This window comes from Aspergillus brasiliensis (genome assembly GCF_001889945.1).
Source record: "Aspergillus brasiliensis CBS 101740 unplaced genomic scaffold ASPBRscaffold_10, whole genome shotgun sequence".
NCBI lineage: Eukaryota > Fungi > Ascomycota > Eurotiomycetes > Eurotiales > Aspergillaceae > Aspergillus > Aspergillus brasiliensis.
In genome coordinates this window covers 979,637-1,002,282 of record NW_027137451.1, presented here as the reverse complement: position 1 = coordinate 1,002,282, position 22,646 = coordinate 979,637, and the positions used below count along the sequence as shown (strand labels likewise).

Here is a 22,646-nt window from a genome sequence, read left to right as displayed (position 1 = left end):
TAAGTTGCCTCCCGCTTATCTCCGGGGATCGAAGGAGAGCAGATCCACCAGCCTTTGGACTCTTCTAATTTTCTATTAGTATCAAGTGGCCTGTTATTAATTGAAACACTCATGGGAGAGGACTCGGATATTAGACTTACCTGCTATGGTATCTTCTTATCACCGGTCCTGTGCCGATGAATTGCCTCATCCGCACTTGGGTGGATCGAAACTCTATTACTCCGGTGATACTGTCCGTCAACTATCTATCTCCTTAAGCGACTACCATCATTATTGGGTGAGGAGTAGTTGCATAAGTCGTATGCAGCTAGGTAGTAAAGCCCAGTCACACCTTGCAGCCTGACAATAAGATAAAAACTATAAATGGCTGACCCCGCCCGGAAAACCAACTGCCACATCTACTTCTTACTATCAGCCCAATAATATCCATACTCAACTCAGCCTTGACTCTCTTTCTTCCCTTCAGATGAAGGATTTACATCGTCCATCATGACAGACGAGTACTTCAACCTAGGCCCCTACCGCCGAACTGTGACGACCAACTCCCCCGACGCCCAGCTATGGTTCGACCGCGGACTTGTCTGGGCTTACTCCTTCAACCACGAGGAAGCCGCCCACTGCTTCATCAAAGCCAGCAAGGCCGATGAGAATTGTGCCATGGCATACTGGGGCCTAGCATATGCCCGTGGACCCAACTACAACAAGGCCTGGATTCGGTTCGACCCAGTGGACCTGGCTACAACCATTACGGAAATGAAACCCGTGCTCCAACGTGCCCAGGCCCTGGCAGCCAAGGGGACAAGTCCCGCCGAAAGGGCCCTGATTGAGGCCTTGAAGTTCCGGTTTCCCAAAGAAGACGATGAAACGAAGCCAGAGGATCTGGATCTTCACGCGTTGGATCGTGCCTATGCAGAAGCCATGCGACCCGTTTACGAAGCTTATCCGGAGGACCTCGATATCGTGGGCCTATATGTCGAGGCACTCATGTGCATATCCCCGCGGGCTCTGTGGAACCTTGACACCGGGGAGCCTTGTGGTCCGCATACCACCGAGGCTCGTCGGGTGCTTGAGAAGGCCATGACTTCCCTTCCCGGAGGCAAGAACCACCCTGCTTACTGCCACCTGTATATCCATCTTATGGAGATGGCGCCGTATCCCGAGGTCGCCCTACCAGCTGCGGATCGCCTTCTTCGACTCGTGCCGGATGGTTCACATATGCTGCATATGCCTAGCCATATTTACGTCGCATGTGGTGACTACCGAGCTGTCATTGATTCGAACAACCAGGCCATGGTTGTCGATGACAAGTACTTTGCCAGGGAGTCGGGTACCATCTTGTATATCATGTACCGTGCGCACAACATCTACGTGAAGGTCTATGGCGCGGTCATCTCCGGCAACTTTGCAGAGGCAATCTCTGGCATGAAGCGCCTGCAGGAGATCCTCACGCCCGAGCTCCTGTCCATAACTAGCCCTCCTATTGCCAATTGGGCGGAAGGGTTTCTGGGGGCCATAGCCCATGTATTGATCCGCTTTGGACGGTGGGACGAAATATTGGACCTACAGCTCCCGGAGGACAAGGAGCTATTCGCGTCTACGACAGCGATGATTCACTATGCTCGCGGCATTGCTTTGGCGGTACTGAATCGAGTGGATGAAGCCCAAGAAGAAAGGAAGAAATTCGAGTCTGCTCGCGCAAAGGTTCCCCCGTCTCGTCTGAACAGCCTGCCCGTTCGTGAAGTAGATGTCCTTGAAATCGGGTCGGCTATGTTGAAAGGAGAGATCGAGTATCGTCTGGGCAACTTTGAAGAGGCGTTTGGTCATCTACGGGAGGCGACAAAGTTGGAGGATAACCTTGTCTACGCTGATCCTCCGCCGTGGATGCAGCCTGCACGACACGCCCTCGGTGCTCTGCTTCTTGAACAGGGTCACGTTAGCGAAGCACAGCATGTGTATGAAGAGGATCTGGGGTTGAGTGAGACCCTCCCGCGTCGGAAGGCAAGATTGAACAACGTTTGGAGCTTGCACGGTTTGTATGAGTGTCTGATCCGGCAGGGGTTGCATGACAAGGCTCGGTATATTCGTGCTCAACGCGACGTTGCGCTGGCTTCGGCGGATGTGCCTATCAATGCTTCGTGCTTCTGTCGTCTTTCGGCGGTTCAGTCGACCAACGCTTGTTGCAATTAGACAGAAGTAGCTGAGTATAGTGCTGTAGAGAAACTTTGAGTATCTAATCAACTGCCAGAAGTGAATAAGGTGATTCCACACTTGTTCCATCCAGTATACATTCTATGACACATACCTGTATTACCTCTTTGGGAAATCAAATGGGCCGACGGGTATAAAATTGCCAAACTCGGTAAGGCGTCCTCTCGGACCACCAGATTTCCTGATTTGGGCATGCCTTAACACCGAAGGACATACATCACTAGTTACTATACTCTCTTCTCCCTCTTCAACCACCGAGACCTCTTTCAATTCCCTTTCTCCTTCATTTCTCTTCAGATCCGACATTCTCGGATACTCATTTTACCACATAGGTCCACCTCTGACGACCGGGTCCTCCAGAAATCCACTCCTCACCCCACGTCATGGCTCCCGCGCAGCCGGACCAGTTAAACGCAACCAAGCGAAGTATCATGAGAGTAAACCCCCAGAGAAGACCCGTCACTGCTCGAAGACACAGAAAGGTTCTCTCATGTACCTCGTGTCGCGAACGCAAAGTCAAATGTGACCGTTCAAAGCCCTGCGCTCAGTGTGTGCGCGCCAATGTCCAAGATGCTTGCTTCTACCCTCCACCGGCTACTTCGCAACCGTCCTCGGGATCAACGCCCAGGATCGCGAGAAAGTCTCGGATTATAAGACAAGATGTGCAGGATGAATTTCCGAGCCGGTATCCATCTGCTGGGCCTTCGCTTAATACACCACCGTCTACTGTTACCGACGGGAGTACGGACATTGTGAATGGAAACGCTCCTATGAGAAGGTCCGGTTTTCGGTCGTCGCCGTTGAGTGCGGTGGGTTCGACGAAGGGGGCAACTGTCCTTCGATGTTCTCAGGCACAACCTCATTATAATAGAGTCCAGGTGTCGTCCTCAGCAGGGGACAGCTTCTCTCAACATCTCTCCCCCTTGTCGTTTCGGGGGAAGCAACAGAGGACCCGCTTCTTTGGACGAAGTCACTGGGCGACAACCCTTGGGATGGTAAGAGTCATCTCCCTTGACAATGTCTTCATGCCGAGCTGACCAAGTCAACTGAAGTTTCCCGATTTCAACGCCCATCTGCATGAGTACTACCGAAACAAGCAAACCCCCATCAATCCAGGATTCACGGAGTATCTGTCCCTGAGACGACTCAAACATGACCTGAGGGGACCCGATAGGCGACGGCAGGGGGGTCAGCTACCCTCCTCACTAAAGCTGGTTGAATTGCTGCCCGAACGTCCTTTAGCTGAGTACTTGATGCAGCTATACTTCTCGACCTTCGAGACCACATTGCGCATATTACACGTTCCATCATTTACCAGCGAGTGGGACGCCTTCTGGGATCGTAGCGTACCACACGCTAATGGGTCTTTGGACAACAACAGGACTGATATTTTCATCACAAAAATCCTCATGTTGATGGCATGCGCCAGCTGCTTCACTACCGACAAGACAGAACCACTAGTATCCGCGGGGCTCAAATCACAGTCATTGATACAAACGTGCCACAAATGGATCGAAGCCGTCACCACATGGCTCGAATCCATGACAAGCCACACCCAGCTGAGTCTAGACGTGATCCAGATCAAATGCTTACTGCTCCTCGCGCAGCAAGCAACCGCCCATGACGGCGACCTAGTCAGCATGGCCTCCGGCTCACTACTCCGCGAAGCGATGCTAATGGGTCTTCATCGTGATCCATGCAATTTCCCAAATATTTCCCCTTATTGGGCGGAACTGCGCAAACGCCTCTGGCTGACCATTATCGAGCTGGAGCTTCAAGCCTCCCTGTACAGTGGGATACCATTGGCAATATCATGGGACGAATTCGACTGTCCCTTGCCATCTGACATCGAAGATGAGGACTACTCAATTGACTCGTCCCGTCTACCACCCCCGAGAAAGTCTGGTACTTTAACCAGAACATCCTTCCAGATCGCTCTCGCGCAGACACTAGAAACCCGAATGACAATATCGAAGATCGTCAACCGGGTGCGCCTGAGCGCGACATACGACGACGAAATCATGCGCCTCAGTGGACGCCTCACAACCGGATTGGCGCAGGCCCCAGCAGACCTCCGAGGCGACACCACCAGTATACCCTCACCCGACAACAACAACGACAACAATACTACCAGCTCATCATTCCGCCGCTCATTCTTCCTCTTCCTCCACTACCGAACCCTCCTAGCCCTACACAGACCCTTCTTCCTGCGCTTCGCAGAAGAAACCCCGCCCAACGAACCCTTCATCTTCTCGAGACGAGTATGCGTACAAACCAGCTTAGCTTTGCTTTCTCAGCTGGAACACCACCCCGGCGATCACAATGACAATCATCATCCCCCCGCACACATCCTCCACCACCTCAAAGGCGGCATGTTCCGCGACGACCTCTTCCACGCCGCCGCGACCATCTGCTTCGAGATCCGCTTACAATCTAGAGGTCATGACGGAATAGTAATCGCTCCGCCCTTCCCGGGGACTAGCATTAGTAGTAATATCACGAAATACATGGATCAGAGCGTATATTATCAGCGATTGGCGCTCTTCGAGAGCGTGGAAAACACGATCAGGTATTTTGAGGGTAAGGTTCGGGTGGAGAAAAGGGCGACGAAAATGTTTAGCATCTTGATGATCCTGTTTATGGTGGTTAGGAGTGAGATGGAGGGCGGTCGGCAGCAGACTGATTTGGTGCCGTTGAGGGTTGATGATGCGTGTCCGATTGCTTCAAGAAGGTGTAGGGAGGTATTACTTGAAGGGGGTCAGGATCAGGATGGAGATGGAGGTGGAGGAGAGAGCCATGGGTCATACTATCAACCAGTAGGTTCTATTCGTTATGATCTATCGAATATACTAGCTAAGCAGAAGCAGGCACAATCCTCGCAAATGCAGGGGTTGGAATCGGACACAGCTGTAGAGGCGTGCCATCATACGCATGCTCTGCGGTCCACGGCTTGGGATGATGCTGTGGGCGGCGACTTGGTACGTGCTACATTTCTCAGCGACGTTTTTGATGGCTCGATTCTGACTCCGTCTTTGTACTATTGTAGGGACACCTCGATTTTGACTGGTGTTTCGCACTTGATCCGTTGTCACCTTATCCGATGAATAACTGGGCAGACTTGGATCACTTGGTGATGTGAGGTAAGCCATTCGAGCTCATATTGAAAGTTGGCACTCTGCTCGGAGTTTACGGAATGAGTTGGTTGTGCACCATTCTTGGATAGAGCATGGGTTTAATTGAGGTCAATCTTGGAGATAGATAGATACTACTGTTCCTGCAGTTGGTGTCGGGGTAGGTGCATTTTTCGCTGGGGCTAAGTACCCGAAGCAGTGAACATAAACTGGACAGCCTACTGTACTGTTGGTGCATGTCTCAATGCACACTCCGAGGATGGTAGAGTACCGTGCTTGCATACCGATGCAGCTGGTGCATGAGGAATGGCGGAGCCTACGAACCTCCCTGTGACTTTTACAGACTACTGTAGATACCCCTCGATTGACCATTACAGCGGCGCAAACCCCTCCGATCCTGTAGGTGCCTTTATCACTCCGTTGTGGTTTCTCCTCGGAGACTCGTGTAGACTGCCTGGACTGTTGAGGCCCAGCCCGGCAAAAAGCGGGTGCCCCATCCACACGTGACGCCGGGGATTGCCGAGCGCCTCAACAAGGGAGGCGGTTGCCTGCACGGCCGAATGGAAGAACACCACCACCTTGATAGTAGTCTCCTTGGATGTACCCTTTCGGTGCAGTTTGGTTAGCAATGTAGTATATGCAGCTCCCCTAGCTGCCGATCTGCCTATCTGTAGAGGTCAAATCCGACCAAAATGTGACCGATGGCGCCTTTGGGTGTCCGGTGAGTTGGGAATGTTTGCACTGTTTGCATGGTTGGGGGTTGACATTGCCGACAAGAAATCCGCAAGGAATTGCCGGCGGGGGGCAAAGAAGAAAGGGAGCGTCGTAGTCAACACAAAAGCCTCAGTATCCTGAATCCAACAGCCTGTCAAACAAGCGTACTGCGAAACCTCTCTTCCACATCAGTTATCATGGCATCCACTGGCACAGGTACGTGAGCACAAGCACAAGCACCAGAAGAGCCATCCATTCTTGGCGTTTCTGGATAGATTCGCAAAGCGGCGGCGGCCCACAGATTTTACCCTTTCCCTCATTTTCTCCTCAACCCCTGCCACCGTGACTCCTCATCGTGTCGCTGCCCCCGTCTCTGCATCACAGCGATTGTTCCATTGTATCAGATTTGCAAGCGTGTTGATATTCTTGCGCTTTCATTTGTGATTTCCGCTCCTTTTTCTGGGTTCCCCTGGCAGTGACTCATCCTCCTGGTGGCTGCATAACCCGTCACTTCTGTTGTCTTCATAGCCCCTTCACATCATCATGGAGTCCACAAGGCTTGTTTCGCGACTGCAGCGGATGTATTCCAGGATTGGAGTACATGCCTCTCCCCTGTCTGGGGTGCAGTCGAGTTCTCGAGCCAGCCTTCCTCTTCCCTCCCAGCGTGTCTTCCCTAGCCCATCCCGACAAGCCGCCCGCTTTTCAACCACCAAGCCACCAGCGTGTGCTAATACAGACGCAGACCGCTTCACCTCTGCTCTGCATCAGAACAAAGACTGGGCAGCACAGATCTCCAAGGAAGACCCCTCACTGTTCCCGACGCTCGCGAACGGCCAACAGCCCGAGATTCTCTGGATTGGCTGCTCTGATTCGCGATGCCCCGAAACCACTCTCCTCGGTCTCAAGCCCGGCGATGTCTTTGTCCACCGTAACATCGCCAACGTCCTCCACGCAGGCGACCTCAGCTCCTCTGCCGTCATCGAGTACGCGGTCCGTTACCTGCGCGTCAACCATGTAGTCCTCTGCGGTCACACCAGCTGCGGCGGTGTCGCCGCTGCCCTGGGTAACAAGCAGTTGGGAATTCTGGACCCCTGGTTGCTGCCCCTGCGTCAGCTTCGGGCGAAGAACCTGGATCTGTTGAACTCGCTGCCGGCCGACCAGGCGAACCTCAAGTTGGTGGAGCTGAATGTTCTGGAGGGTGTCAAGCTGTTGAAGGAGAAGAGCGTGGTGTTGGAAGCGATCCAGGAGCGGGGGCTGCAGGTTCACGGGCTGATCTATGATGTCGGAAGCGGTGTTCTTCGCGAGTTGGATACGGACGAGTCGGAGGAAGCCATCAAGGCTCGGCTGACATCGTTCAAGACGGATGTCTAGAGGAAGAAGGGAGGTTTCGTTTCGGATTGGGGGGTGGGGTTCAGTCCATCTGTTGTTTCTTTCTTGTTATTGTAATCAGCGAACCACCGGTGTTTAGTAGCCAATGTCGATGCATTTCATCTTTCATCTTCACTCTTTCGTCCTTTCATCATGGTGAGAGCAATGAGCTCATCAAGTAGCGTGATTCCTCATGATGGAGTGTCAATAGTATATGGAGAAGAGTGAGTGTAGGTGTATGTGTATGAGAGCAGCAGTGTTGGGTGAGTGGGGAGCCGAGTAATCAATAGAAGAAGCAGTAAGGAAGAAGGTAGATGGAAAGAAGATAGGTAAAGAGAGTGAGAGAGTAGACGAGAGAAGAGAGAAGGGAAGGGGAAGGGGCAGAAAGGAATTGGTGTGTTCCAGAGTGTCTGTCTTTCTCTCTCTACCCTGCCCAGTCCCCCCCTCCCGCATTCTCAATATTATTAGTTCGTCTGCCTCGCCCGGAAGGACCGCGGTGGAGCCCACGGTTGGCTCGATCGGGGATAGTCCCGGCCGAAGCGGGAATTGCTTCGGGATTTCGTTTTGGATTTTATTGCGGCCTTTTTTTATCGGCCTTTTTTCTTTTTCTTTTTCTAATTGATTACTATTCCGATTCTGGTTATCCAAAATCAAGGGTTCTTTCGAGTACTTTATTGGCTGGGGTATGAATGTGTTACTAACCATTCCTTGGCCCCGACAAATGGTCGTTTGGAACCTGAGGCAGCAATGTACTCAACTTGGTAGTAAGTCGATAGGTCCAAGTTAGCTGTTCTACACCCAACACAAGTGACCGACTACTTACAGCCTACCTCTCTCATCTCATCAATCATTGTTTACAACTACTATCTACCTACAGGGAGCATGGATCTTGCTAGTATCAGAACGATGGAAATGAATAACAGCAGATGAATCTGCAGGGATCTTTTGTCCAATCCCCAAATGGTATTGTATGAATACGACCTGAACCTCATTCAGATCGTGATGCGTACCTCTATATACATACAGGAGAGATTATATTATGACAGACAGTAAAATTATATCCAAGGGGCGTAGATAGGTCGGGAAGGAAGGAAAGGTGGGACGTATGTAAAATGTTCATGCCCAGTGGTGCCCAAGCGCACCACCACATCATTAAGGCGTTCAAGGTTTGGAAAGCTGTTCTTTCCGGAAGAAGAGGAGGAAGCCAGCACTGCAATTTCCATGTTAGCAAAGGGTCAATCCAGTAACAAGCTAAGTGGGATGATGACTTACCACACCAACAGCTGACAAAACAGGGCCACCCAAAACCACGCATTGGCCACCGCACTTCCTCCAAAAGTAGGGTCCGGCGACACAGGACCGGGCCCGACGTTATTCGGGGCAAACGCCCGTGCACAGATGGTGGCGATGGAACCAAGCACCTGCGAGCAGATCAAGGTGAACAGCATGTGCATCCGGGTCAGGGTCTGCAGGAGGATGATACCGAACCCGAGACCCTGGATCGAATCCAACACTCCCAGCCAGAGCCAGAGACTCCGGGAGGCCAAAGCTCCGCCGAGATAGCCTCCGGAGACCCAGGGAAGAAAGTAACCAATGCCCGAGACACCCCACCAGATCTGTATGAAGCGAGGCGCCCCGAGTCCGCACGCAAACACGGGCAGGAACCAGCTGTGGGCCTTGAAATAGCGGCTGACGACGAACAGGAAGCCCGCCCAGACGAAACCGTAGAACACAATACATAGAATGACGACTTGCCAGGCCTTGGCGTGGTTGGAAGACCAAAGGACTGCAGAGTAGAGTTAGCTTATCAATTCAACCTGGAATGGCGGGGAGAGTTAGACTTACAGCCCCAGTTGCGGCCGTACGGTGCGCTGAGGAAGAAGTTTTGCAGGATAACGGCAACAAAGTTCCAGATGACGATCTTGCGGCGGAATACGGACTTGTAAAAGGACGCCACCTTGCCAGGGGTTTGGCGATAGTAGTTAGGCAGACCAAAGAGCAGGAGCAATCCAACGGCCCAGAGGAAGATTGCAATCGGGTAACAGATGGCACTAGAGATCATTGTTAGCAAGCCGAATGACTGACTAGCTGGCTGATCAACGGATCAATCAGGGGGGTCATGGGTACTCACGTCATCTTCCAGCTGTTGGCGATATTGTTCGTCGAGGTCAACAGACCCTGGCTGGATGCCTTGGTCAGGGTGGAACCCCAATACCACAGTCCGATGATATAAGCCGACTGGATACCCTGGATGAGACAGGCCCGGAAGATCCACGTTTCGACGGGAGCACCACCTTCATCACCAAAATTCAAGGCAAAGAAGATGGACCCGCTAGACGAGGCAGCGGCGTAGCATCCACTTCCGATGTTCTGGATCCAACCCCGGTTGAAGCTATTGGGTTCGAAGTGAGCGGAGCCAATCAAGAGGAAGGCGAGACCATAGAAGAACCAGGGAGCCGAGAGGCAGACCACCGACTTGAAGTAACGGAACACGAGCCACCAGAGGATCGAGGTGATCAGGTAGGTGGTTGCGATGCCATAGAGCTTCTCGGCCGTCTCACCAACCTCACCGGTAAGCAGGGTGACCTGGTAAGAGTTGGCGGCAATGATCTGACCCAACGCAAGGAACAACGAGTAGACGGGCCAATCTCCAATACGAATCTGCATCCACTTGCGCAGACCCGTCGGAGGGACGTAGTCCTTGCCCAGGAGAAATTCGTCGTCTTCGGTGTCCCGGGACTCCCGGTCGTCGTCGTTACTCACTCGGGAGCCAGTGTCATCGTAGTACGAGCCAACAGGGGAGGCACCATGCTTGTCCCGGAAGACAGATGATGCGGGGGACTTCAGACGACCCAGTCGGGCATCGCGGAACTTGTCAAACCATTCCTTCTCACTCTTGATGAGATATTCTTCAATGCAGAGCTGAGATTCGGAATTGGAGCCGTTCAAACCAACCAACCTCTTGTCGAATGCCTTGTAGTACTCGCCGGTGGAATCGGTAAAGAAGGGGTCGACCTTCTGCAGCTTAAAGTCCGTCTTGGTACCAACGACCGAATCCAGGGAGAGGACAGACGCGCTACTGAGCCGGCTACCGGCATCCCCAAGCCGGGGAGGCGGGAGGAGGCTCTGCGTAGGAGTGGGAATGGGGCCAGGGCTGCTGGGAAGCTGGTTATTGCGAGGATGCAAGGAGTCCTGACTGTAACGGCGAATGCCCGGACTGGTGGGCATACCAACTCCCTGTTGTTGGACCGCCTGCAAGCGACGTCCTTCCTCGACCTGAGCCGGGGTGAGAGTGTATTCGTCGTCTACATCCTGCTGATCGCCAATGTCCTCGTGGTCTTCTTCAACGTCCGTCATGGCCCCGGCGGTGTCTTCGTGTTCGGGGATGCTGTCGCGTTGGCGTCCACGCCGGCCACGGCGCTCTTGGTGACCAGGTCCCGAGCGAACACCAAGCGAGAGCTGTCGTTGCAGGCCAGACCGTGGCTTTTCAGTTCCACTGGGGCTGATGTCTCGACTGTAGTTGGTTTTCGGATCTGCGACATATTCACTGAGACGGTTCAGGTTCGAATAGCTGCTATCCCGAGAATGGGCCAAGGGAGTCTGCATGCCTGGGGGCATTAGGGGACTGGACGGCTGGCTCAAGATGCCACCTGGCGTGGTAGTTCCCGACGGGGTGAAGGGTCGGCCATTATGTTTGACCAATTCCTTGTTATGCACTTGGATGGCGGTGGTTTGCAAGATCTCCAAGTCTTCCACCCACTGGGCGACGGGGAACCGCTGTTTGGCGGACCGGGCACGCATCATGGCACGAGTTTCCGTTTTCGAACTGAGAGCCGCGTCGATAGCCAACTTGAACTGAACGAGCAGATGCGAAGTAGCTGTGGATTCCACATTGTACCACCAACCTGGCATCTGACCAAGACCACCAACACGGGCACCGATACCCAAAGCTCCCTTACGTCCGAACTCGACGGCAACCAGACCGAAAGGCTCGTCACGAGAGGGGATCAGCGCAAATTCAGCACCAGAGAAGATGTAGGGGGGTAATGCCGTGAACTCTGGTCTGGAGAACACTCGTCCAGGGTAGACCTTCATCATATGGTCCAGTTTGAGGGCTGCAAATTTACCGTAGAGATCGATAACCGGACCAACGCAAATCAGCTGCACATTGGGGCGTGCTTCCAGGACAGCAGGCATGACGTCGGCAATCAAATCAACACCCTTTTGCATGGACCAACGACCAACGAAGACAAGCAGGTCGGCATCGGGGTTCTGTTCAAGACCGGCCCACTCCTGAGCTTGACGCTTGAGGTCGCCTCGGCTGGCTTCATAAGTCGCGTCCACGCTCACATTGTCACTCATGGCGCTGGCCTGTTCCTTGCTCCATTCGCCGACATCCGATGGATCAGGGTTGGGCAGGTTTCCAACCTTCCGGAGACCCCAGAAAATGGGGTAACGCGCGTAGGACCGTTTACCGTACTTCTTGGAGACACCCACAGCACCGAAACCCTGTTGATGAACACGAAGATAGCTAGCACCGGAGTGGAGTAAGTTGAACACCTCTCCAAACTGCACGTAATGCCTCACGGTCTCAATATCAAGGTTGAACACGGAGCACACTTCCTCCTTTTCTTTCTGCGTGCGCATGGGCCACAAACCTTGGAACTCGGCGTTATGCAGGGAAAGACAGGCAGGCACTGTGTCTGGAAGGAGATACAGAGGAGCCAGGGAACCGTGGTAGTCGTTAATATGATAAAGGTCGATAGGAAATCTCTTGCAGGCCTCCGCAATGCACTGGTTCCAGGCAGAGTAGTAAATGGCACTGTTCAGATCATCCATACGGGCTGGGTAGGGCTCTGACTTGGATTGCTGGCGGAACACAGGGGCATCCAGCAAAACGTAGGTGATATTATTCAGGACGTGATACTGGACCTGGACCTCGTACGAATTGCCAAGAATAGTGACATGCATGGGCTCGGCGGGTTTATCCACGGGGTAGTCAACACCTCCGACGCAGGGCACCACCCAGATCAAGTCTTGATGACCCAAAGTCTTGCCCATGAGTTGCGCCATGACACCAAGACCACCAATCTTAATCTTAATGGCCCAGTCCTCGATGTCGTACTCCATGGTAGCGATCAGAACCATGCGGCGCTTGCCGCTAGCAGCGCCGCCAATAGCGGTGTCAGTCTGCAGGAATCCAGACTTGTTCGCCAGACGCATCAGAGGGTTGGAGTTTTCCTCATCCCCACCACGATTGCGCTTGAACTTCCGGCGCAAAGCCAATGGGATCATCTGGTGTTTCTCGCTAACACCAACCTGATTGAATTTGACCTTGTAGAAAGATTTCATGAAAAGCCACACGCCGGCAGCGCCCGTCACGACGGGAATGATCCAAAAGAGCACATACATGGCGATCTGGGAATTCTGATGCCCGACGGGGAAGAGCTGGAATCGCATGGTCCCGTCATCAATGACAATATTCCAGGAAATGTAAGGCGAAGGGGGGTGTTCAGTGATGTTGATCAATGTCGCGGACAGTGAAGAAGGCGGCATGCGATCGAGAACAGAATCATTGTCGGCGTCACCTAGGACCCAACTCTGGTCAGGCTCTCCATTAGGATTCATACCCCAGATGTTCAGTTGAGCTTGGGCAGGCCATTCCGCGGTAAAATGATATTTCCAAAGACCGTCGGCGCTGTCCTGCCGGACCACATTGTCTAAACCTGCATCGTATCCATACTGGTTGTAGGGCCCGTTGAAGAAGACGTGAGGGAAGCGGCGTGGAAAATTCTCATTCCAACCCGCGTCTCCCTCTTGAACGTAATCGCTGCTGCCGGTCCAACGACTCCAGTATTCCACACGAACGTGGTTTCCTTTCCATGACTGTTTCTTGGTTCCCGACCATTCAAGTTCCTCAATGGTATCATTTCCGCCCTTGTAGGTCATCCAATCGGAGAAAGTGGTACCCCAATTCGTGGAATACCGATACTTGTCCGCACCAGCAGCGTGGTGCTGGATGAACAGGGTGCCATTGGGTTCTTCATGGAGCAAACTAGTGGAATAGTTCGCACTGCTGAAGATCATGGGGTTATCGATCTGGCCGATGCGGAACAGGAAATGGTCGACCGCATTAGTGGTCGCGTTCCCACTCTCCGAGCTGACATTGGTGACCGTGAGGCGATGGATGCCGTTATAGACGCCGGTCAGGTTAGCCGCCCACATCCACACCCCGGGAATCTGGCCGGTCCAGCTGGTGTTGGTGGCGGGAACTTGCTTGCAGTTGACACTGTTCGTATCGACAGAGGGAACCTTTCCAATTTCGGTCGACGATGACAGGGAAATTCCCTTTGTGACCGAGTCGCAATCCATTTCTTCGGAGAAGTAAATCTCGACCTCCACGTTCTCGTCGGCGTTCGGGGCCACGGTCGAGCGGAGCGGGAAATCGTGTCCCGGCGTGAACTTGGTGATCATCGGCCGGGGCTTGGTAAAGCGAGCTTTAGGTACATAGGCCCGGAATTCGTAGGCCTCCATGGTCATGTTGGTCAGGCAGCCACTGTACTCAGTCGATCCGTTCAATCCCAGCTTGGTGGGGGAAGCAATCAGCTGGTGCTCGTCATACGGGTGGAACAGGTTCTTGACCCAGGTGCCACTATCGAAGGGGGCAATGAGGGCCGTATCATTATCCTGGCAGTCAAACGTATAATCGATGGTGCGGTTGGTGTTGTGGTAAACGAGCCAGACAGGCTGGTTCTTTTCATCAGAGCCCAAATCCTGGACATCCGCGTTCACGTCCCGAAGGATCGACCAGAGTCCTGTTTCGGTGGCCGTGCCGTTAGAACCGAGATAGTACACATCCTCAGTGTGGTTCGAGAGCTTTTGAATCGTATAGCCGTCGTTGAGAACCGGGAACTGTTCGCGCATTTGATACATGTGCTTGATAATATTGCGCACCGGATGAGACGGATCACGGTGATCGTAGGCGACCGTGGGGTCATGGCAGCCCTCACGGCCGGACTCAATGGGCCAATTATAGTACTGCGACGATTCCAGGGAGAAACAGCCATGATCTCTCCATGCGGTCGCAGGCGACATGGCCTGCCGACCGTAGATATAGTTAGATGCCGTAGCATCCAGAACGTAGAACGCCTGTTCCTCACCCCAGAGAAGGAGGGGGATTCCGGGGAGCAGGAGAGTCGTGATGTACAATCCCAGTAATTGACGTTCCACGCCCTTTTCCACCGTCGGCCAACGGAACACATCCTGGTTGGTAGCCCCGTACATGTGGCGGGGGTCGAACTTGCCGGTATTCGCATTGACCAAATCATTGGACTGCAGCATGAGGTTCCAGGCATCCACCCAGTCGACCGGCACATCGTAACCGGCGGCCAGATTACCATCCATGCCCAGGAAGCGGGTCAGCGCTCGGTAAATGGAATAGTGAAAGGCTGCGCCGTCAATCGCCTCATGCCCTACGTCACGCAGGAAATACTGGGCGTCGGACGTGTTGGTCAGCTTCATGGCTGCCTCCGCCGAGTCGGGGAACTGGTTCGGTTGTCTGCCTCGGCCCAAGTAGATGGAACCAAAGGTATTACCACCCGTGATTTCGCCCGCAATGAAGAAGTTCTCTTTGCCTACGGCGCGGGCGCACTCGCGGTACGCATTCGACATGTCTCCGAGGGCGTCGACGGTGGCCTGGGTCGCCTTGTCGTACCGAAAACCGTCGATATCGAGAGATTGGATGATAATGCAGGAGTGACGGATCAAACGCTCGCGCACGGAGGGAACCCATTCACGGAGTCGATCCTGCACGGAGGCGAATTTGGCCAGCTGACGTTGCCAATCCGGGAAGACACCAAAGGCCTCGATATCACCGTACTGGTCGAAATCACTATCGTAGCATCCGACGAGTTCCTCGGTGACGGAGGCTTGCACGGGATAGCCATCCTCGAACCAGAAGCGGGGGTAATCGCACGTCTCGTTGTAGTTATTGCCAATGTTGAAGTCCACATAGTGGCGGTCAGTCTTCCAGACCGTCTTGTGTTCCTTGACGGAGAAGGGCGTGGTGGTGTTCAGATAGCCGTCAAATCCGATCAAGTCGCCCATCCTAGGATTGAGAGTTAGCTGCTTGGTTAGAAGATAAGGGAAGAGGCAGCGGTCAACTTACGTCGCGATGGTGTTATCGAAGATGACATACATCCCGCGCTTGTGAATTTCCGTGATGGCATTGCGCCACGTTTGCAAATTACCAAAGTGTTGATCCAGCAACGTGGTGTCCAACGCCGAATAACCGTCTGATCCCCAGGGCTGGTTCATCAGGATGGTTCCGGCGAGATAGAGGCCCTAAACCATGGTCAGTAATGGATCGCAGCATCGCGCAAGCTACGGGAACGCACCTTGATTCCCATGCCCTGCAAGTAATCCAAGGTGTCCAGCAGGCCGGCCACATCGCCACCATGGCGCATCTGATTCGAGCGGAGGTCGTGCTCGAACAGGGTGCCATTGATGTTGTCGTTTGTGGGGTCACCGTTGACGAAGCGGTCGAGAAAGAGGGTGTAGACGGGGAAGCGCCAATTGTCCGGGGAGGGGAAGTATTCCCCGGTATGATTGGGCCATGTTCCCCAATAGTCCGCCGGGTTCGTGGCGGATTGGTTCTGATTGAAGTTGTAGTCGACGAGGGACTCGTCGTAGGGCCAGGCCGTTGCCGTTGTTGCGAAACAGGCGAGCAGCGTGCCGGGGATAGCCCACTTCATGCTGGGTGGGAAGGTCGTGTCGACCCGGAAGGACCACCGGTCAGCAAACCAGGAAGATGTAGAGCCAGATCGATGCGATTGTTGAGTTCGCCAAAGACTGGGGGAGAAACGAATGGGTTCTGACTCGTCACCAAGGTTGACCGCGATCTCTCTCCGCTGGGGTACCGGTCACTCAACGATAGTCGGTTTGGGCGGATGATTTGGGGGACTGATAACGAGTGATAGATAGGGTGGCAGATAACGAGAGAAACACAGACACGCTTCGTTAACGAGTGAAATCTATGGGGGAATCACAATGCAACAACTAAAACAAGAAACGATGCATGAGATCAGAGATAAGAGGGATCCAGCGAGAGAGGAGAAGAGGAAGAGGAGAGGTGAGAGAAAGAGAGAAAGATGATACGAGGAATACTTTCAGGAGGAAGAAAGTGTCAGAGGGGGGATGATGGGGAACAAAGGTAAGAAATCCCAATGGAGAAAAAAGCTAATCACCCCAACTAGTCCAGTTACCAGTACTTAGTTGGTTAGTTAGTGAGCTGCGATGCTGAGGCTCAGCAATGAGAGGCTGGACGGGGGGGGCAACACACATCGATATCCGCGATAGTGGATCGGGGGAGGGGAGGGAAACGATGAAGTGAAAAAAATAAAAAGAAGCAGACTCGAACTAGACGTCTCGTCTTGTCTCGTCTAAGTGTATTTTGCTAATAATAACCCCCAGCTGACTGGAGCACCACTCTGAATGGCTCCCCGGTGCCAGCTCACTCGTATAGCACTTGTTCCCCGGGTAGTCAGATAGTATCGACTTTCTGGCCTTGTCCAGAGCCAGCGGGAGGGGCGATGTCCCTTTGGCTATGACGGAATACTTTTGGCCTGCTCCGAGTTTGAAAAAAAGTCGAACTAGACCGCGGCAGTGCGGTGCAAAGGCCCAAAGGGGAATTTTAAAAATAAGAATGAGAAAATAGTAGTCGAAATGAAAAAAACCGAGCAAATGAATAAAAATGAATAACAGAAAGCGGACCATTGGGTGGTCCGACAGCCCATCCAGAAAAAAAACATGAGCCCTTCTCGTATACTAGTAAGAAAGTAGGCTATCCGGGAACCGTTAGGTTTCCTCTCGGACCGGAAAGCAGTGTGGAGTGGAGCCCCCAAAGGGGCACTTGGGACTGAATCACTGGATGTCTTGAAAGAAGGGTTCACTTCCGCCCACTTGATACCGCCAGGCTCCTCACCAATCCCAATTGAGATATAATCCCTCCCTTTAGTTCCCCCGAATACTGGTTGGTACCTCCGCGGTCTTCCTAACTGTTTCAATTGCGAGGCGAAGTAACAGGTCCTTTCTGCTACTGCTGCTGCTGCTGCCACTGAACAAGGACGAAAGTATTTTTGCTGGGCACAGGTAGGCAGGTCGTATTCACGCCCAAGCGAAACGATACCTGAAGAGGCAGCAATACGGTGGCGTGCAGCAATCTCGGTAATGAAAAAACTTTATTGGCCCTGTTCTAAGACACTCGACACAATAGTGCAGGTGATGTCTTACTGTCATCAAGCTGCTCATTTTCCTCTCACTTCTCTTTTGGGGAAATATTTGGGTCTGATAAGGACGGACCCTCCCCATTGGTGGTGGAGGGTCCGAGATCCGACTACTAGTCTACTAGTTTACTTGAGAAAAGTGACAGTAGTGAGTAGTGGTGGTAGTCGGTAGCTAGTCGTTTCTTGTATACGGGTTTATTTAGTGGGAAGGGCCCAAACGGAATACGTTATCTCCTGCGCTGAGCTCGCAGAAGGGGGAGGTGAGCCATCCCATGCATGCAGCAGGCTTGGGGGTGTGTTTGTTCCTGAATATGGTGTATGTGTGTGTAATATTGGGGGCAACAGTATTTCCAATCAGGTTCAATCCGCCAACTTCCGTGGCGTTGATTTATTTCGGGCCGTCCACTGAAAAGAGGGAAAAATAAGAAAGGAAAAGCAAAAGAAAGGGAAAAAAAAGACCAAAAATACCGATGAGCCAGTCACAACCCGGAGATGTTTCCGTGGTTGATCCCGAAGCGATCCTGACCGGTTGAAAGTTTCCAGAAAGCTGTCACCGACCGAGAGCGGGCCCCTGCGCTCTTTTGCCTGCTGCTATTCTGGCTCTGCTGCCAAGCCCCTGTGTCACTTTTTTTTCACTCCCCTCGCAGCGGAGCATGGAAAAAAAAAAAACACACATAATTAACGACCAAAATCTGACGCTGAGCTTGCCACTTGTGCTTGTTTCCAACAGGCCTGAGGAATGATAAGCATGCCATCAACCCAACCTAACAGCACTCGCCCCTGCAGGAGTCTGCTGTCTCTCTCCTCTCCCTTATCACCGACAGTCAGATGCCCGAAAGTTTGGTTGGTGCCAGCGAGACCATCCTGGCCAGGCGGAAGTGGGTCTCGGGCGAAGGATTTACGGGATCGCAGATTCGCATCTGGATGGTCTTTGGTCGGGTTCCCGTGAGGCTTGCAGCCACTGGGAGCGAAGGGTCTGCTAGTTTGGACCCTTGGCATCCAGGTCTGTATCTTTTTTCAGTAACAAGTAACAAGTAACAATTCTTAGATAGACAGCACTAGTCCCCTTCCAGTCTCGCGAGGGACTACTACTGATTTCTGCTAAAGGTCGGATCGGAGGCCCCCAAAGCCAACCCACTACGAGGCATCGGGCCATGCATGTCTTACTTGAAATTTATTCCATCCCTCGCGGGCCAATGGTCTCCTGCAAATCGAGTATCAGGGCCGAATTGTCCAGGAGCGAACATTTAAAATTTCCGAGCAACACCACCGTTTCCAATAATCAGATGGATTCCTGTTTTCCCTGCCTCCCTGGCCCCCACTTGGCGGTAAGCTACCGTCAGGACGGTGAAACTTGCAGCACCGTTGATGGTAATTTCAATTCCCAGCTGAGCTGCTGATTCGGGTAACACCGCTTTTCCCAATTCTATCCAGCCAAGCCCGCTGCCAAGACCCTGGCTCGCCTGGGACCAGAAATAATGAGATAAATCAAATTTCTCTTATCGGATTGTGTTGTGTGCCTGGAGCCTTGCATTAGATATGAAGTTAATTTACTCATGCAGGAGCGAGGAAATATCGCAATCACATCTCGCTATCAGCTGCCAAACATCGGAGGTCAACCGTCGGGAACATGGCGAAAGAATGAGCCAAGCTTTATCCTCCTCGTTGCCTCTTTCTCTTTGTCCACCACGCGATCTCCCTCCCTAAAATTGGGATTTGGAGCCGTCCTCTTCTTTTCTCGGACCAGTATATCCGCCGTTGCCTGACTGTCTCACATTATTCAAGTGTTGATAATGTTTCCCCTGGTGAACTAATCCTACTAAATTAGCTAGTCTCTCCGGAGTACTTGGTAAGGGTTTGGAGGTGGAGTCACTGGTCTACTTCATTGGATCGTCAAATAGCCTAAGACGGTGTTCTTCCGGAGATTCCAAGTAGGGCAGACACCAGAATGGCTCGACGAAGCTGCTAGTCAAGAACATGTCTCACTGGCCCCCTCTTTCCCCCCAATTTGACCCATCGGAGTGTCCGGTTCGCTCATCTGCCGCTCTTTGTGCCTGGCAGAAGCATTAGCCCCAGCTCGTGGCGGCGTGACAGGCTTGGTCTTGGAGAAGCCAACCGCCATTCCCTGGCCACAAGACTCGTGCCACCGTTGACGCCAGTGGTGACATCTGCAGGGGAGTGAGGAGAAATGCCCATCTCAAGACCAATGAGGAGGACCAGCTGGTCAACAAGCAAGTAGTCAGGAATCAGTAATCTGGGGGAGCTGCAGAGAACCTCGGTGCCACCATCGGCAGGGATTAATGGTTCCTGGTCCTGCGCGGGAGTCGCCCTGAGGTTCCGGAAATTTTAGATCACTGCCTCGAGGGTTCAGGGGACGCCTCCGTCTTTCACACATGGCTGATGTTGATGATCATGACGGTGGTGGTGGTGATAAGAAGAATCCCTCTATACTTTACCCCTCTGATTGGCAAATTTCTCCGCCACTGAGGACTTGCTATTGCACCGAGGCCCAAGATGCACTGCACACTCATTGGTCCCCTCTCCAATTGAACTAAAAAGCAGACTAGTTCACCTGTTGGCCATCCCATCCAGGGGATGCACCCTGAATGCAGTTAGCGAGGTTCTCCTTGCTGCTGCTACGCTACTCCACCGGATGTTCAGTCAAGCTCTTCCCCAACATTCCACTTCTTCTCCTCTCTCTCTTCTCTTCTCCTCTTCTCTCTCCTCTCTCCTTTCCTTCCTCCTCACTCATTCTTTCGCTCTCGTCACATCGACCAATGCATCCGTCATTGACGTGACCCCTCTTCCTGGGCCTTTCCCTTGCCATTCATTCTTTTCTTTGGATATCTGACCATTGCCATTCTTTCTACATTGGGTCCCACTCATTTTGTCACTCTTTCATTTCTTGCCGAGCCCGTATCCTTCTTTTTAGCGTTCGACCAGTGTCTTATCGTATCTCCAAGCCGGGCCCCGCAGTTGCTCGGCAGGCACATTACGCACCTTGAATATTGATATCACCACATCTTCCAATCTGTCGTAGTCATGGTCTCCATGTCAGCCCTGCGGCACGGGCTTGGGGTGCTCTACCTTGCTGGCTGGCTGGGGTCGTCGCTGGCGGCCAGCACTGAGCAATGGAAGTCCCGGTCCGTCTATCAAACCATGACGGATCGGTTCGCGCGCACCGATGGCTCAACCACCGCCCCCTGCAACACTACAGAGGGTCTGTACTGTGGCGGCACCTGGCGCGGCATGATCAACCAGCTCGATTACATCCAGGGAATGGGCTTTGATGCCGTCATGATCTCTCCCATCATCGAAAACATCGAAGGTCGCGTGGAGTACGGAGAAGCCTACCATGGCTATTGGCCCCAGGATCTGTACTCCCTCAACTCGCATTTTGGTACGCACCAGGATCTCCTCGACCTGAGTAACGCCCTGCATGCTCGCGATATGTATCTGATGATGGACACGGTCATCAACAACATGGCCTACGTCACCAATGGCTCCGACCCGGCCACCCACATCGACTACTCCACCCTCACCCCGTTCAACAGCTCGTCTTACTACCATCCGTACTGTAAGATCACCGACTGGAACAACTTCACCAATGCCCAGCTGTGCCAAACCGGTGACAACATCGTGGCCTTGCCCGATCTGTATACCGAGCATGCCGAGGTGCAAGAAACCCTGGGCAATTGGGCGAAGGAGATCATCTCCACCTATTCCATCGACGGCCTCCGCATTGATGCCGCCAAGCATGTGAACCCAGGCTTCCTGAAGAATTTCGGCGATGCGGTGGATATGTTCATGACCGGCGAAGTGCTGCAGCAAGAGGTCAGCACGATCTGCGATTACCAGAACAACTACATCGGCAGTCTCCCGAACTACCCCGTCTACTACGCCATGCTGAAGGCCTTCACTCTGGGCAACACCAGCGCCCTGGCCACGCAAGTCCAGGCGATGAAGAATTCCTGCAATGATGTGACCGCCTTGGCCTCGTTTTCCGAGAATCACGATGTCGCGCGATTTGCCAGCATGACCCCAGACATGGCTGTATGACTTTACTGAATCAACACATTGTTCTCTATGTTCTCAGCTAACATGCTCTTCACTAGCTCGCGAAGAATATTCTTACGTTCACGCTTCTCTTCGACGGTGTGGCCATGATCTATCAAGGTCAGGAGCAGCACTTGGACGGCCCCGGCAGCCCCGAGAACCGAGAGGCGATCTGGCTCTCGGGGTACAACACCGACGCGGAGCTCTACAAGTTGATCGGCAAGCTCAACGCCATTCGTAAACACGCCTACCGACTCGACCATCACTATCCGGACATCCAGACCTACCCCATCTTCGAGGGGGGCAGTGAGCTGGGATTCCGCAAGGGCATCGAAGGCCGACAGGTGGTCATGCTGTTGTCGACGCAGGGCACAAACAGCAGCGCCTACAACCTCTCGATGCCGGTGAGTTTCACGGGCGGCACCGAAGTGACCGAGATTTTGAACTGCGTCAACTACACGGTCAATGCCCAGAGTGAGCTTGTGGTTCCGATGGACAAGGGCGAGCCGCGCGTGTTCTTCCCGGCGGAGCTGATGCCCGGCAGTGGATTGTGCGGATATCCTGTCGCGAACGTCACCTACGCGGCGTTAAAGACGCAGGGTGCGGCGGCCGCCGAGGCCGTATCGCTGGGGATCAAGACTATGGGAGATGCAGCGTCTGGCGCTTTGGTTTCTCTGGTGCTGTCTGTGGTGGCGGGTCTGCTTGTGGGGGTGTGGTAGTTGTGATAGCTATTGATGGGTTGAGATATATTATCTGTTTCTTATTCTTTGTATGTATTTGACAGTAAGATACCCTTGCTTGTATATATTCAATACCTGGCTTCATTGTATATATTCGTCCATATATTCGGTACAGATAATATATATCCACTATCCTAGTATCCAAC

General features: G+C 53.0%; 5 protein-coding genes across 5 annotated transcripts; 4 read left to right on the top strand and 1 right to left on the bottom strand.

Annotated features, from left to right (window-relative positions):
* The first annotated feature begins 250 nt into the window (after nucleotides 1-250).
* ASPBRDRAFT_45994 (tetratricopeptide repeat protein) lies at nucleotides 251-2,333 on the top strand. Its single transcript, XM_067625521.1, has one exon. It carries the CDS (start codon nucleotides 490-492, stop codon nucleotides 2,185-2,187), a length of 1,698 nt encoding a protein of 565 aa, XP_067476883.1. The 5' UTR covers nucleotides 251-489; the 3' UTR covers nucleotides 2,188-2,333.
* ASPBRDRAFT_283987 (uncharacterized protein) lies at nucleotides 2,300-5,399 on the top strand. Its single transcript, XM_067622504.1, has 5 exons — nucleotides 2,300-2,359; nucleotides 2,541-3,203; nucleotides 3,261-5,024; nucleotides 5,076-5,186; nucleotides 5,255-5,399. The coding sequence occupies exons 2-5, from the start codon at nucleotides 2,592-2,594 to the stop codon at nucleotides 5,345-5,347; spliced, it is 2,580 nt and encodes an 859-aa protein (XP_067476882.1). The 5' UTR covers nucleotides 2,300-2,359; nucleotides 2,541-2,591; the 3' UTR covers nucleotides 5,348-5,399.
* A 1,197-nt stretch (nucleotides 5,400-6,596) lies between these two features.
* ASPBRDRAFT_131418 (carbonic anhydrase) lies at nucleotides 6,597-7,424 on the top strand (the record flags this gene model as incomplete). The annotated part of the gene is made up of 1 exon (XM_067618326.1): nucleotides 6,597-7,424. The coding sequence occupies one exon, from the start codon at nucleotides 6,597-6,599 to the stop codon at nucleotides 7,422-7,424; it is 828 nt and encodes a 275-aa protein (XP_067476881.1).
* Nucleotides 7,425-8,582: 1,158 nt separating this feature from the next.
* On the bottom strand, nucleotides 8,583-16,174 carry ASPBRDRAFT_198276 (uncharacterized protein; the record flags this gene model as incomplete). Its single annotated transcript, XM_067621187.1, has 6 exons — nucleotides 8,583-8,631; nucleotides 8,694-9,207; nucleotides 9,267-9,472; nucleotides 9,553-15,528; nucleotides 15,589-15,764; nucleotides 15,818-16,174. 6 exons carry the CDS (start codon nucleotides 16,172-16,174, stop codon nucleotides 8,583-8,585), a joined length of 7,278 nt encoding a protein of 2,425 aa, XP_067476880.1.
* Nucleotides 16,175-20,293: 4,119 nt separating this feature from the next.
* Nucleotides 20,294-22,479, top strand: ASPBRDRAFT_182740 (alpha-amylase; the record flags this gene model as incomplete). The annotated part of the gene is made up of 2 exons (XM_067619983.1): nucleotides 20,294-21,757; nucleotides 21,820-22,479. Exons 1-2 carry the CDS (start codon nucleotides 20,747-20,749, stop codon nucleotides 22,477-22,479), a joined length of 1,671 nt encoding a protein of 556 aa, XP_067476879.1. The 5' UTR covers nucleotides 20,294-20,746.
* Between the last annotated feature and the right edge of the window lie 167 nt (nucleotides 22,480-22,646).

Bases quoted from the DNA above. Each gene is read 5' to 3' on its own strand.
- ASPBRDRAFT_45994 (XM_067625521.1), top strand. From the start codon at position 490: ATGACAGACGAGTACTTCAACCTAGGCCCCTACCGCCGAACTGTGACG.
- ASPBRDRAFT_283987 (XM_067622504.1), top strand. From the start codon at position 2,592: ATGGCTCCCGCGCAGCCGGACCAGTTAAACGCAACCAAGCGAAGTATC. The intron at 3,204-3,260 runs GTAAGAGTCATC...AGTCAACTGAAG, and splicing joins GGGCGACAACCCTTGGGATG to TTTCCCGATTTCAACGCCCA. The intron at 5,187-5,254 runs GTACGTGCTACA...GTACTATTGTAG, and splicing joins ATGCTGTGGGCGGCGACTTG to GGACACCTCGATTTTGACTG.